Below are 13856 nucleotides of genomic sequence, written 5' to 3'. Positions count from 1 at the left end.
AGCTCACTCATAGAAATTCTATGCGAAACATATCTACCGTCCAGCCTCTGGTGGCATCCGATCAGGAAGACATCTTGAGCGAATCTGACGGCTAGATCACCTGTTCTCATATATGTTATATGCGTAATTTTAGTTCGTTCGATTCGTGGGGACCGGGCGGCGAACCCATCCACCCAATGGCGTCACGATGAAGCGAAGTAGTTTAACAAGTAAATCAAATTATTAGATTAATTCAACCCGGAATAGAACCCTAATATTCGCCCGCTTCGCACTATCCATATCTCGCCTCCGACTCTCCGGGTCTCTCCCCCCCCCCCCTATAAATGGGGAGCGCCCTCTAATTTCTCCCTTCTCGAGGCTCAGCAGTGGAAAAAGAGGGGAGGGGGGAGAGGACGAATTCGCTTCGCCGGAGGTCGACGCTAGGAGAAGCTCTGGTCGGCGGCCCGGGGCGCTGAAATCGTTAGAAAGGATCGGCGGCGGTTCTCGCCGCGGTGGATTAAAGGTAAAAAGATCCTTTTGCGGCTCTCTTGCGATCTTTTCTTGCTTCTTTTCGTGGGTTTACCTCTCTTCTTGTGCGTGATGTGGATGGTAAATGGATCCTGGCGGGGAAACCCTAAACAGGGAAACCCTAGTTTTCGATGCTGGTTCTTGTGATCATGTGCGGTTTGGTGTTGAATTATTTGAATCATCGGGGCCTGTGAGGAAACCCTGGATTTAGGAAAACGTGATTTCATTCATGGTTGCTCTTTTGGATTTTGTTCTATGAGATCTGCGTGCGTTTGGTATTTGACAAGTGGGATTTGATTCGCGGGGTTAATCTCAAATTTTGACTTTGATGTACGTAAAAACTGCCTGCTCTTGGGATCTTGATCTTGATTTAATGAGAAAAGTCGGAACCTTTTTCATAATCAGGTGGCGATAGGACAGTTCTGGGTGGTACTGATCAAATTTAGGATCTCTAAATACCAGTTTTACTTTTTGTATATGTTCTAGCTGTGTATCTACGGTTTTATTTTTTTTTCCTTTTCTTTTTTTCTTTTTGCTGTTCAGCAATGATTTCTTGACCTTTTTTTCGTTTTTCCTGTATATTATTTTCTTGTTCAATCTGGTGATGAAACAGATCTTGATAAGACTAATTAGTTGCATCTGCAGTTGCTGGAACCCTGGGCTTGGCGGTAGATTTTGCTAACCTGGTGCGAATTGGACTTTAATTAATCGTGTCACTGGCCTCTATTAATAAGTTTTCAGTGCTTCTCCACGCATCTTTAACAAAGAAACTCTAGATCTGAATCTTGATTCTTCTTTTTGAATTCATTTATCTGATTGATCATGCATTCCAGTGCACCTACTTGCAAATTCATCGTGCCATGAAATTTGCATGTTATCAAGAATTTGGATCTGATTCATATATGGGGCAATCCTGATTTATAATTTTTATGTTTGTGGAGCTCTCCATTTTTGTGCGATGTTAATCTTGTTTGAACGTGAAAACTGTTAACTTTTTGTCATCTTGGTTATGGAGCTTGAAGTAGCTGATGTACACCTTGCTTCTGGCTAACAATTTTCAGAGAAAACCAATTTACTCTTGCACTGGTTATTGTTATGTATCTTTGAGATATAAATTGTAATCCCAAAGATTATGGCTAATAATCTTGTGATGATGATTATAATTTTATGACTGTGGTCATGTATCTTTGGGATTTACTCTTGTACTGTTTATGATTGTGGCTTCTGGCTAATAATTTTATGATTTACTCTTGTACTGGTTATGAGTATGATGTTCTTGTTTTCTTTCTTTCCATCCTTTTTCCCCTTTGGGATCGGCATAAAATGATATAGATTATATAGGTGGTGAGGATGTCGACCCCTGCAAGGAAGAGGCTGATGAGGGATTTCAAGCGATTGCAACAGGACCCTCCTGCAGGAATCAGTGGCGCTCCACAGGACAACAACATCATGCTCTGGAATGCTGTCATATTTGGGTATGTCTGTATGAAACTGTACGGATGTAGTTTTCTAGATATTTCTTTATATAGTGACCTTGCTGATACTCAGTGCTTGGTTTTTGTTTTGCAGCCCCGATGACACCCCCTGGGATGGAGGTGAGGCAATTTTTGTACTTAAGCATTGGTTCACAAAAGAGAATGAAAGTTGAAGCATGAGACTGAGTTTTTACAGTTTGCTGTATCTATTGATAGTCTTTAATTTATTTATTGTTTTTTGATCTGATGTATTTTTTACCATCGGTTCTCATGCCAGTTCATTTTTTAAAAATAATATCAACTCTGAATCTTAGTTGCTCTTTTTCTTTGCATTTTAAAGGATAATATTAACATGGCATCATTGGTTTATTGTGTGTTTCCATATCAAAATGATGATGTAGCATTTGCAAATACTGATTTTACTTCATGATCTTTATAGTGTTGTTGCTACATAGAACAGTATGTGACATAACTCAAGATACCAAGCCATGTTGTCATATTTTATTTCTTATGTTCTCATATGCTTTAAGTTCTTTAAGCACATGTTCAACATCTTGTTTCTCAAATGGAGATTAAGCTATTAAAATTTTTATTTTTTTTATCTCTCTTGTATGCAGGGTCAGCAGGGATTTGTAGTCTGATGTGGGACATGGTGAAGCCATATTTTAAACATTCAGCTAGTGTAGCTTATCTAAACAAATCATAAACTGGAATTCATCAAACAATTGATTTTATACCTGGATATCGGAATAACTCAGCTTTAAAAATGATAAGACAGCATTATAAGTCATTTACTAGAAAAACAGGGCAGAAGGCATTTGTGAACAGCATTTGATGCCTTCTTGAATCCTACTAAATAGATTGGAAGTAGAAAAGATGGTTTCTTGATAGAGATGAGAGAAAGATGAGATGGACTAGAATGCCATATTCATTATGAGAAGATGCTTGGAGGAAACAGAGAGAGAAGAGAGGAAGGAAAAATCAGGGGTTTATATGTTGCCAACATCTATCAATAGTCAATATTTTAGTTACAGTTATAATGTTTGTAGAGTTTTATGAGTGAAACTTCCAAGAATACTTCAATTTTACAAATTCAATGAGTTCAAGACATCCTCTTTTAAAATTCACTCTGAGGAGGCAAGAACATGACGAAAATTTAGGTTCTTTTTAACTGAAAAATGGAATTGGATATTGAAAATTTAAATAAAAAATGCCGCCTTGAAGGACATCCTTTTTACCAAAGATCCATAATATATGAACAGAATACAGGTATAAAATTCTTTTAAGAGTTTTCATTGATCTTATGGTATGTTCTAAAACTGATGTCCATCATCAGATTTCATAAATGCCCATTTATTCGAGGATTTATGCCATCTATAACTCTTTGCAACTCAATATGCATTTAAAATTTTACTTGATTACGAAATTCATCACCAAAGATCAAACTTCTTGTGACACCAAAATAATGTGATGTAAAATAAAGAAGTCATTTCTTCAGAAGATGCAAGAAAATATAGAAATCCACACACTTTGGACCTTGGATGCCATGTATTGCCTATTCTTTCATATCATGTAGAGAGGACTAGAAAGAGGATAATATGAGGACTTCTTGGTTTAGAGAAGGAAGGAGGCTAACTAGGACTAGTTTTGGGCATATACAGTGTGTGTTAAATGAAAACTAAAAATAGATGGTTATAAATACACAAAAAACAAACAACAGAATAAATGCAAGCATTAAATGCCCACTTGGGCGTGATATCTGCTCACTGTTAGAATGTATGGTACCTAAGGCTGAAACCGGATTGAATATGGATCGGATATCACCATATCCATATCCATATTTGTTTTAAATGGATATGGATACAATTTGGATACTTAAATATGGATATAATTACGGATATAACTTAGATAATTAAACTTTATGGCTACAGAATCAAAGATTTTACTAAATAGATGATAAACCAAGTTAATAGCATGTTTATATGATTGTATATTTTTCTTAAAAGTTAATAAGCGCTATATAAAATTATATAGAGTTATATATAGATTCAGATATTTGGATACGGATCGGATAGTTGTCTATCCATATCCGGATTGATTCAAATACGAAAACGGATCCCGACGGATAATATCTATACCACTTTCACCCCTAATGACACCACCTTCCAAGTTAGATCTCTCTCTCTCTCTCTTCTTTTCTTTTCTTTTCTTTCGTGTGTGTGGGTGTTTGGGGGGGGGGTGTGGGGGGTCCATGCATATGTATATATATGGCCTACTTGGTAGGCAGGAGTGAGAGTTTGGAAATTGGTATCAGTTAGTGTATAAGGTGTGTTCTTTTAGCAATAGGATTCTGCTGTTATTGTCACTTTAGTGTTTGGACAGGGCTGGAATTTTGGTGAAAAAAAGAAAGATACTGGAAGAGGATTCATGGAGAATAGGGGAGGCAGGGGTCAATGTAGGGAAAGTGCAGGCTTTCTCTTTGTGCTGCATTCTTGAATTTATTGAGTTTGAGTTGGTGAAGAGATTCCTTATTTAGAAAGGCTTTGTATTCTGCCTTGAATTAGGCTGGATAAAATTAAATTCTTATTTTAACACATTCTGAACCATGGAATGAAGTGGAATGGGAAACTTGTTACCTTATTAACGTCCTGTTACATCCAGTCGAGAAGGGCCTAAGTTCTTTTTTCTCTCAATAATCATTCCATTTTAAAATAATATAAACAGTAGAAGTCAAATCGAAAAGTCAGAGTAATTAAAAGAAGTGAGTACCATCGCTGCATCGTCATACAAGCCTTGTGATGTTAATTGTGGGGTCAACAATAGAAGATTCAAAATTGAAAAGGCTCCATTGGAAGGATTTAGTAGTACAACAGGCTGTCAACTCGATTTCTTTTTTTCGAAATTGGTGCCAAATTCCTGGCTTTCAGCAGATTTAAGAAAGAGTGTCTATCATAAAACCTATCAGGCTAGATGGTGGTTAGAGAGACCTACATTAGTGTTTGCAATTTAAGCTCATGCAACCAAGAAGTAATCTTCTAAGTTCTGAAATTCCCCTGGACTTGTAAAGACTCTAGGCGAAAGAGATAATGATTACATGTTGAATATCTTTCCTTTGGCTTAAAAATGAAATTGTGCCCTCAAGGAAAATAAATTTGCACAGTAAATGATAATATCTACTTTCTTGAATTTAGTAGTTCTCCAAATGATAAGGAATGCTCCAAGTACACAGGTTAGTATATATAGTATATATTGTTATACATGGTATATATAGTTACAATGTAGCTGGATATATTAATTAGGGTTGTGTCATACGTTAAGAGGAGGCTGAACTTCCAAGTCTTGTGATTCGGCTAGAGCTACCATTGTACTAGCAAAAGGGAGAGATGTCTACTTTGTTTGTCTCCATGTGTCTGAGACACAAACACAGAGAATACTGACACTACGAAATAGAGATACGTCTGCTTGATTATTGAGGGAGCACGATGACATCATGAAGAATTCTATGATATTAATTAGGTGCTTATTAAGGAGTTTGACCAAATAACGATCCGAGTGCAATTTGTTTCCTGATTGGCTCAGGTGTGAGAGGTGAGGTAGAGATAGGCTAGTAAATCTGCAATGTGCCCATTGCCCTTCGTCAGTTAATCCTATTAATGGCTACCTCTAGCTGGACAGCTTGTGGAGATGATCTTTACTTTAATGTACTTATTATTTGTTCTTTAAGTAGCTCTTTTCTCCATTATGGCATTTCTAATCTGAAAATATATAATTCTTGTAATGGGTATGCAGTTTTGCTGTCTTCTTTCAATTCATAATTGCTTATAGGACTTATAAAGTTGTCAATTTTGTTATCATGGGTATTCTCTCTAACATATGAATATATCTTGAGTTTGTCAGGTACGTTCAAACTGACACTTCAGTTTACAGAGGATTATCCTAATAAACCACCAACTGTACGCTTTGTTTCTCGAATGTTTCATCCAAACAGTAAGTTCTGGATGCTGAGATGTTCCATGTAATAGGAATCTAGACTTTTATCGGTTATTCTAGGTCTTGGTTCATTCTTTATATCTGTAATATCTAATAGTTGCAAGAAGTTCCATACTGAAACATCTTGATCCTATGAAGATGCTTTTTAACTCATAGCAGTAGCACTTAAGCTATGTGAGCACTTTGCAACAGTAGCAAACATGGAGAGCAGATGTCCTGATGCCTCCTATTTATCGGTCCATTGGGCTCTGTAACTTGTGAACTCTAAAGCTTAGGCCATTCCATTCATGATGGTTTCTTTTTCCTGGATATCTTATGTTTTGAAATGTAATAAGATTAAACTTTTGGTTGGCTACCTGGTCTTTGAAAAGGTTTCTTTGTAACTGCTATGCGCTGTCTTTAATTTGGGAAAGAGGTGACATTATAATTGCATTGTATGAACAAATTTGGTGGTATAAGCCTTTTTCAACAGGGCTGTTATTTCATCATTTTAAAAAGGGTGCTATTACTCTTAGCATATTGCTTACATATTGTTTTGATGATGACATTATGATTGCATTGTATGAATTTTTTTTAAACATTGTTAAGTTTTGCCCTTGTTATATGTTGGAAGCTTACTGGTACTTTTCTTACTTTAACTTTTGTGGTTGAATGTTTATAGTCTATGCGGATGGAAGCATATGCTTGGATATCCTACAGAATCAGTGGAGTCCAATATATGATGTTGCTGCGATACTTACATCAATCCAGGTTTGAGAATCCTCTTTTTTTTCCAAAATAAATTGTTTGTATCTGAAAGTTGCGATGCTTATTTAAATTGTTTAACACTGACTAGTTCATAAACACCATTGCACTGTCATGAATAAATGAATCCTGACAAGGAAGTTGTCCCAACCAAATGATAATATAGTTCCATATAATGCCTGGTATCTTTTTCAGTCGATATATGATTTTGATTCAAATTTGTAATTGTCTGTTCTTTCTCAATCCATTTAGATTTCGCCAGTAAGAGGGAACTTCTAGAGCCACCAGAATATTATATGAAACTTCTTGATAATTTTGTTCAGTTGCTATACGTTGAAAGCTATCTTACATGGGTTCAGGCAGCGTTGTAATGGAGTCAGGCTTGATGCAGCACTGAGAACGTAGAAAGCCTGTAGAAAATCTAAGAAGGGGAAAATATGGATAAAACATAATTCAGAAGAGAGATTTAGAAGAGGAGATGGGAGATTGTAGAATAGACCAAGCTAAGTCATTTATTCATAATTATGAAAAATTCAAACCTATCTTTACAACCTTCTTCAAACTATACAAATAGGCTATAAATAATATTAACCTTATACAACTTTTAATCTAGATCATTTATCTAACTAAAGGACCCTTAATACAAGTAAAATTCCAAATTTCGGTATGAATTCACTACTAGTTACAGCTGAGGCTTTCTGCTAATTTTTGACATAGAAAATACTAGAATTTGTTTGAGGAATGTGAAATATCAATTGTAGATATTGAAGAGACTTTTCCAACAAGTCTAAAATCATTGGAACATTATATCTGTATGAAAAGTTATGCCTTGCTTTCCATGTAGACTATGACATGATTTGATCGTTCAATTTGACAAATCTTTTATATCCATTATACTTTAATCAAGGTTGGATCGGATCAAGCTTGGTTTGAAAGTATTTTGAGCTTGAACTCTGGGTCAAGCTTGATTTTATCACTATTTTAATCTTAAGTCAAGTTTAATTTCAAACCAAGCTGAACATGGGCCTAATTCATCAACTTGATAGTCCTGAATTGAGCTGTAATTATTTCAAGTTTGATCAAGCTTGGCCCAAATTTGGGTTGTAGCTTTATTCAAGCTTTCAAGTTTAATTCCTGGTCAAATTAACATTGATTCCAAGAATAAATAAAATAAATTGGCCAAAGCCTTAATCCCACAATATGTGATATATAGTATATATAATGTAAGGATTTCACTATAGTGCCTCTCAAGATTTGAGCACTTAGTTTTACTTCGGCAATACTAACTATCTTCTACAAAGTAGACGGCCAATATAGCTCAAAGACGAACCTGTGATCACCAGTTGCAACCAAATTTATGAGTGACAAGTACCATAAATTATTACGAAATCATGGATTATGTTTTTTTTAAAAATAAAAGGAGTGACTGCCATCATCTTTCTTGCAATGGCGATGATGACAGAGAGAGAGCCAGCAGTTCCAAGCACCGTCGTTGATGCCAATCGCGACAAGGAAGCAGTTCTAGATTGCGGCCACAAATGATTGGGTCCTTGCTGAGTACACTGGGAGCTCCCTTAAGTTCCCTAACCTCATCATGTTGTAGTCTTGCTTTCCAATGAGGGCCCCTGTGAAGGCCCTGTCGGAGGTTGACCTCCCAGTGCTTCTCATCAGAGAGGAGACTGTGGTCCACCAAATGCTGGCCGTTGCTGCAGCGATCAGCATCTTCTGGATTGGTGGGGGCAGCTGAGGAGTTTTGAGAAATGATCGGGGTCAATGGTGGGTGTTTGGGGTACCTGGCAAGAAGGAGAGGGTGTTAGGGTGTTGGTTGGGGCGGGGGAATGGGTTTGGCGAGTTGTCTTGGAGATGGCCAATAATGCTGGAGGATGAGAGGGTTCGCAGGACAGTTTTAGGATGATTAAAAAAAGGTCAACTAACTGCCAACCAGTTGTATATTGTTTTACTTTAATGCCCTTGCAAAGGAAGGGCCATAGTCTATTTTAACTTTTTGCAAAAAAAAAAAAAATAGCGAAAAAGTACAGTAGGCAAACCCCTAATATAAATATAACCTTACTGAGCTAGGTCAATTTTTGCCATGGCCTGAAAATAATTTAAACTTTGTTTTGCTGGTTCATGCTTGTTTTGTTTAGCTTCCAATGGACCTTGTTCTTAGCTTTTCTCAAGCTGAGGTTGAGCTGGTTAGCTCATTTTGGCAGCCCTAGGGTTAGGTGTGGTTATCAAGTGCGATTATGTATTGAGAGGTCAAATTCATCTTATTCAGAAATATTAGGATTTGAGGAGTTAGCTGAAAAAAGGATTTTTTTGGGTATACACTTGTCTCTTCTTATCCACACAATTACTCCTATTTCATACAAACTTGTTTTATGAGCAGATGAGGGACTGAAAAATAAGCTGTAATCAAAACCATGAACCGAGTGTAAATATTTGTAGGAACAATCCTTGAATGATAAATCATATGCAAAACAGAGAATGGATCTTAATTTGTTCGATTAAATGAATGCAATACAGCCATCCATTTAATGATGTCGTTGCTACCCATATTAATTGCAAGTATTTATAAACCTAACCCGCACCCTTACCTTTTCCCCTTTCTCAACTATCTATCTAGTGCAGCACCATGTTTTTTTATCTCTACCCGACTGAATCCATCAACTGTTTTTCTCTGTCTTCTGTTGGCCTTGTCAACCAGGTCAAGCCCCACCAACTGCCTGTCTCATCTCAGGTGGATACCATGCAACCTTTTCCTTCAATCTTTTACCCCTTTCTTCTCCTCCACTCTTTTCCCTTGAGGGTTTATTCAAGACATCCACCTTCCTTTCTTGTTCTTTATCGAAGCCCTCAATTTCTTGTAGAGCTGGTGAGATGGTATTGGTAGCGTGTCAAAGTCATATATCTTGTATCCACACCTGTGTCATCTTGTGTCGGCATGAGTACATTGGGTAGGGGGGTGAGTCTGGGTATCATTAGACTGAATGCTGAAATAGTGGACCTTGGACCTTTCTGTGAATGTCCATTCAACGCCCTTGTTGCCAAAACTATGTCAAAACTGAGTTTGTTGTATCGCCGCTTGGTCATTATTTTTCTCTCATTTCTTTGCAGTTTGTGCATTGTGTACATGCTCAAGTTGATTTACCTCTTTTGAGACTACCTTGCTCTAGTGCTTTCTTTTATGATCTTAGCTTCTGCCATCTTAGGTGTTCCTTTGTCCCAACCTTTGCTCTTTGATAATTCAGTGGTTTGTTCCATGTGTAATTAAATAATATAATTAAGGGCCTATTTGGATGATTGGGCTGAAAATTCTATTGGATTTGTGGATTGGGCCGTTACAATCAGCAAAATCATGGTTTTGGAGGCTAGGCTAGGCCTATGTTCATGAGAACCAAGTAATAGCCTTGGAGTGGGCTGGTGTGAGAGGTCTTTTTTATTTTCCCCCTCCCTGTGGGATTTGGGCTGGTTTGCTTTAAAGCTATGCCTGAGTTTTTATAATATAGGCCTAGCTCAGCCTGTAAACCCATGATTTTGCTGGTTATACTGGCCCAATCCATAAATCCAATATAGGATTTTGAGCCCAATCATCTGAACAGGCTAAGGTCTTGCTCTTATTTAGTCTCCTTAGTTGACTAGGCATCTAGCAACGTGGCTAAGCATGCACCTGATCCTACAGAGCCAGGTACCTAGCATCTCTGGTTTCAGAAATACTGATTAGACTTTGGGAAAATTATGGGCAAGGAAAAAAAAAGAGATATTATGAAGAAAGCAAAAGAGAAATTACAATAAAAAACTAGTGAAACTCTCTCAGTTAGAACATGAAATGGGATTCTTATGCGGAATGTTGTATTGTGTTAAAGCTAGTGTCATGTGTGATGTTAAGAGCCTCAACATACCATTAATAGAATTAATGTTAGCAAAAGAAAAAAAAAGAAAGCAAACAAATAAATGATGTTGTTTGCTCTTAGCTAGCATATTGGGAGGAAGAGTTCTCAACATAATTATGCTTGTAATCTTTTCCAGTTGCACATGATTTCTTAGTCCTAGAGAAATTTTTAGAAAGGCCTAATAGTGAAAGCTTTAGCTTCTAGTACCTCCTAATTCTATTTCCTCTCTGTCTATTCATATATTTGTGAAGAATGTATTTAATGTGATTATCCTCCTCATTTACCTTATCAAAAAGGAATCACATCTGGTAGTTTCTTATAAAACCAAGCACCCAGATGCTATCCTCCCGGCATTCTCAATTTGGCCAGCAGTCATTAAGTGCCAACTCAGATAGGAGCATAACATGTACTCTCCAAGTGATAATCTAGACTAGAATTTGGATCTGTCGGCTCAGGCCAATACTAGAGCTCAACCTTTCAGGAGTTGCCTTCCCCTTAAATGATATGTTCAAATCAAACTCCAATCTTCCCTAAAATCCTGTTATTTTAGCCTCAAATAATTTTGCTCTTAGAGTCCTCTGCATGTACAAACTCCATCTCTTCACTTCAAGACTTCCTTTAAAGTAATTTTCTTGAAATCCAAAAATCATGTGCACATCTAAAGGAACTATTAAATTCTGCCAAGTTAACCAATTACCTGGCAGCCAAGAACTTTGTATAAGTTATTGCACCTGAATTTGGAATCTCTGAAAATTTGCTCCTATGCTGGCTTCATGCGCACATCCTTTAAATTTGTTTCTTGAGATATATGCTTTTTTTGCTACATACCAATTTGCAATCCTGCACCCTCTCCCAGCTCAAGTAATTAAGAACCAGAGACTGACATCAGGACTCTGAATGCAAGCTTGTGGTACAAAGAAAATTGTTTAGCACAACAGTGATTAGATCACTATTCTATAAAAAAGCCCACTATTCCACCTAACCAAATTTACATAAACATTTTCTCTTGACTCTATGGTGCTAATGAGGATTCCATCCTCCTCCAAGTTGAAGGCTGAAACTTGAAATGGTGAGATCATTAACTGTGCTTCTCCACTCTAGCCTGGAGTTGCAAGTTCCCATCTGCATTACCAATCAAGGGCATTTTCCATTGGCACTCAACAAATATACCTCATACAGGAAAAATTGGTGGGGATTCCACGTTTTTCTTGAGATTGATTCTCCAAACTCTCGGTCAGGATAGAGATGGATTTTGCCACTGCCCTTAGAGGTGTAAATGGATTGGATTGGATTATATCTAAATCCAACTCCAATCCGAAATATTTTGGATTAGGAAATTTGGCTCCAAAACCGAACCAAATACTCTATAGTTCAATCCAATCCGGTCCAAAAAGTTCGGATTGGATTGAACTGGATTTTTGAAATTTTACATACATTAGACTGCAATTTGGATCATAATTCAAAAGCAAGTTATATAAATTTGAAATATATGCTACTTATAGGTACTCTACAATATTGTCCTTAATCTAACAACTAATATTATAATAATAATGGATAAGAAATAAACAATACAAATTTCAATACCCCAAGAGTCTCAACTGCTATAATAGCATCATGTCAAAAATATAAGTTCTAGATTTTTAAGAAAAACTACATCGTCAAAATATAATAAGTTCTATAACATTTAAAAGAAATTAAACTTGAAACACACACACACATATATGTAAAATTCAAAAGTCGAAACTAAAAGAATGGATTGGATTTGGTTTGGATCCATAGTTTGGATTTTGGATTAGATTTAGATTTTATAACATTAAATCCAAATTCAAGTCCAAAGTCCAAAATTTTTAAAAATTGACTCCAAATCTAAAACCAAAGTCCAAAAATCTAATCCAATCCTCTAGTTTGGTTTGAATCGGTTTGGATTTTGGATTTTTTTCAATCCATTTACACCCCTACTCAACCCTGCCAAAATTTCATAATATGTTCCCATCCCACCATGAACCTAATATTATTAGTTTCTCTTGCCAAATAAGGAATCAAATTGAATTTAATTTTTAAGAAAATATATTTTTTTAAGAACCTTTTGAAAACAACCATCATAAAACCGAGAACCAAACACCACCTCCGACTGTTAGCAAAACATTTTGCTAGGTTGGCTTTTTCATGGTTACGAGCCAATGCACTGATATAAGGCTGTGGCCTGATATTATTTAGGTCATATATACAGTATGTTATATAACTGCCTAAAGAAAATAACGAGCTAAAATTTATTAACTTTTTGGCATAGCTTGGTCCCTGCTCTCTCTTCGCCTAAGAATGAAATGGTCTGACCAATTTTACCTTTTTTTGTAACTAAGTTGGAATCCTTTACTAGTGAAAGTATCTGTATCCTGTCAGGGGACAATCGTTGTCATTTACTGGCTCATTTATGTATTTGGTGACTATGTTATTTGTAAATCCTCCTCTAATATTTTTGCCTGCCAAGGCCAATTCATCATTTTAAATAGGAATTATCATCTATTAACATTGGATGTACTTTTTTTTTTTTTTGGTTGCAGTCGTTGCTCTGTGATCCAAACCCCAATTCACCTGCGAACTCAGAAGCTGCACGCTTGTTCAGTGAAAACAAGCGTGAGTACAATAGAAAAGTACGTGAGATTGTGGAGCAGAGCTGGACAGCAGATTGATGGTGGATCTCGCCCCTTCCAATCAACTGGTGCTTGCTTGCTCTATCCGAAAGGTGTGGGACACCATCTGTAGTTAGATGATGCAGTATATGTATATTGTATTCCAACTTCATGCTTGCTGCCGCCGTATAGCTGCATGGCTTTCGGACATGGACATGTTATAGCTCTTTCTCTTGAAAATCTGCTAGCTTTGTGATATGAGGAGAATATTAGACCTTTTGTTTCATACCTTCGTTGATGTCTATTTCATTTGATGAGCTGGCTTGTTGGATGAATTGATGCTCCATTGGTCGCTCTAATGTTTTCCGCTCTCCTTTTTTTTTTTTGAAGCTTTTCTTTTTATTTTTTGGGTTCAGAGAAGACGTCTGTCAGTTATTTTTTTTATTATTTTTTTAAAGCAATGTGGTATGTAGGTTTTTCGAGCAAATAATTTTTGTCCTTTGTTTGAGCATTAATGTGATTGGTAGCCTCCGGTGCTTAACTGCGTTCTAGGACTGATCTGAGAGATTTAGGTGCCTGAAGACATGAGGATCCGAATCATATTATCAGGTATGTGA

General features: G+C 36.7%; 1 protein-coding gene across 3 annotated transcripts; it reads left to right on the top strand.

Annotated features, from left to right (window-relative positions):
- Positions 1-240: 240 nt before the first annotated feature.
- On the top strand, positions 241-13574 carry LOC105040310 (ubiquitin-conjugating enzyme E2 2). Of its 3 annotated transcripts, none has more exons than XM_010916784.2 (6): positions 241-502; positions 1849-1982; positions 2077-2102; positions 5880-5969; positions 6634-6722; positions 13171-13574. In XM_010916784.2, the coding sequence occupies exons 2-6, from the start codon at positions 1858-1860 to the stop codon at positions 13297-13299; spliced, it is 459 nt and encodes a 152-aa protein (XP_010915086.1). In that variant the 5' UTR covers positions 241-502; positions 1849-1857; the 3' UTR covers positions 13300-13574. The 3 variants fall into 3 exon arrangements, with proteins under 3 accessions (XP_010915086.1, XP_010915088.1, XP_010915087.1); XM_010916785.3 differs by having other exon boundaries at positions 260-502; positions 1840-1982; XM_010916786.4 differs by lacking the exon at positions 5880-5969.
- The last annotated feature ends 282 nt before the right edge of the window (positions 13575-13856 follow it).

This window comes from Elaeis guineensis, chromosome 3, assembly GCF_000442705.2.
Source record: "Elaeis guineensis isolate ETL-2024a chromosome 3, EG11, whole genome shotgun sequence".
Lineage (NCBI taxonomy): Eukaryota > Viridiplantae > Streptophyta > Magnoliopsida > Arecales > Arecaceae > Elaeis > Elaeis guineensis.
Note: the sequence above shows the minus strand (reverse complement) of the source record. Positions and strands in the feature narration are given on the sequence as shown.

What these genes read in the sequence shown, in the direction of transcription:
- LOC105040310 (XM_010916784.2), top strand. Translation starts at nt 1,858, where the DNA reads ATGTCGACCCCTGCAAGGAAGAGGCTGATGAGGGATTTCAAGCGATTG. An exon ending in TGGAATGCTGTCATATTTGG is followed by an intron (nt 1,983 to 2,076) that starts GTATGTCTGTAT and finishes TTTGTTTTGCAG; the next exon opens with CCCCGATGACACCCCCTGGG. An exon ending in CGATACTTACATCAATCCAG is followed by an intron (nt 6,723 to 13,170) that starts GTTTGAGAATCC and finishes TTTTGGTTGCAG; the next exon opens with TCGTTGCTCTGTGATCCAAA.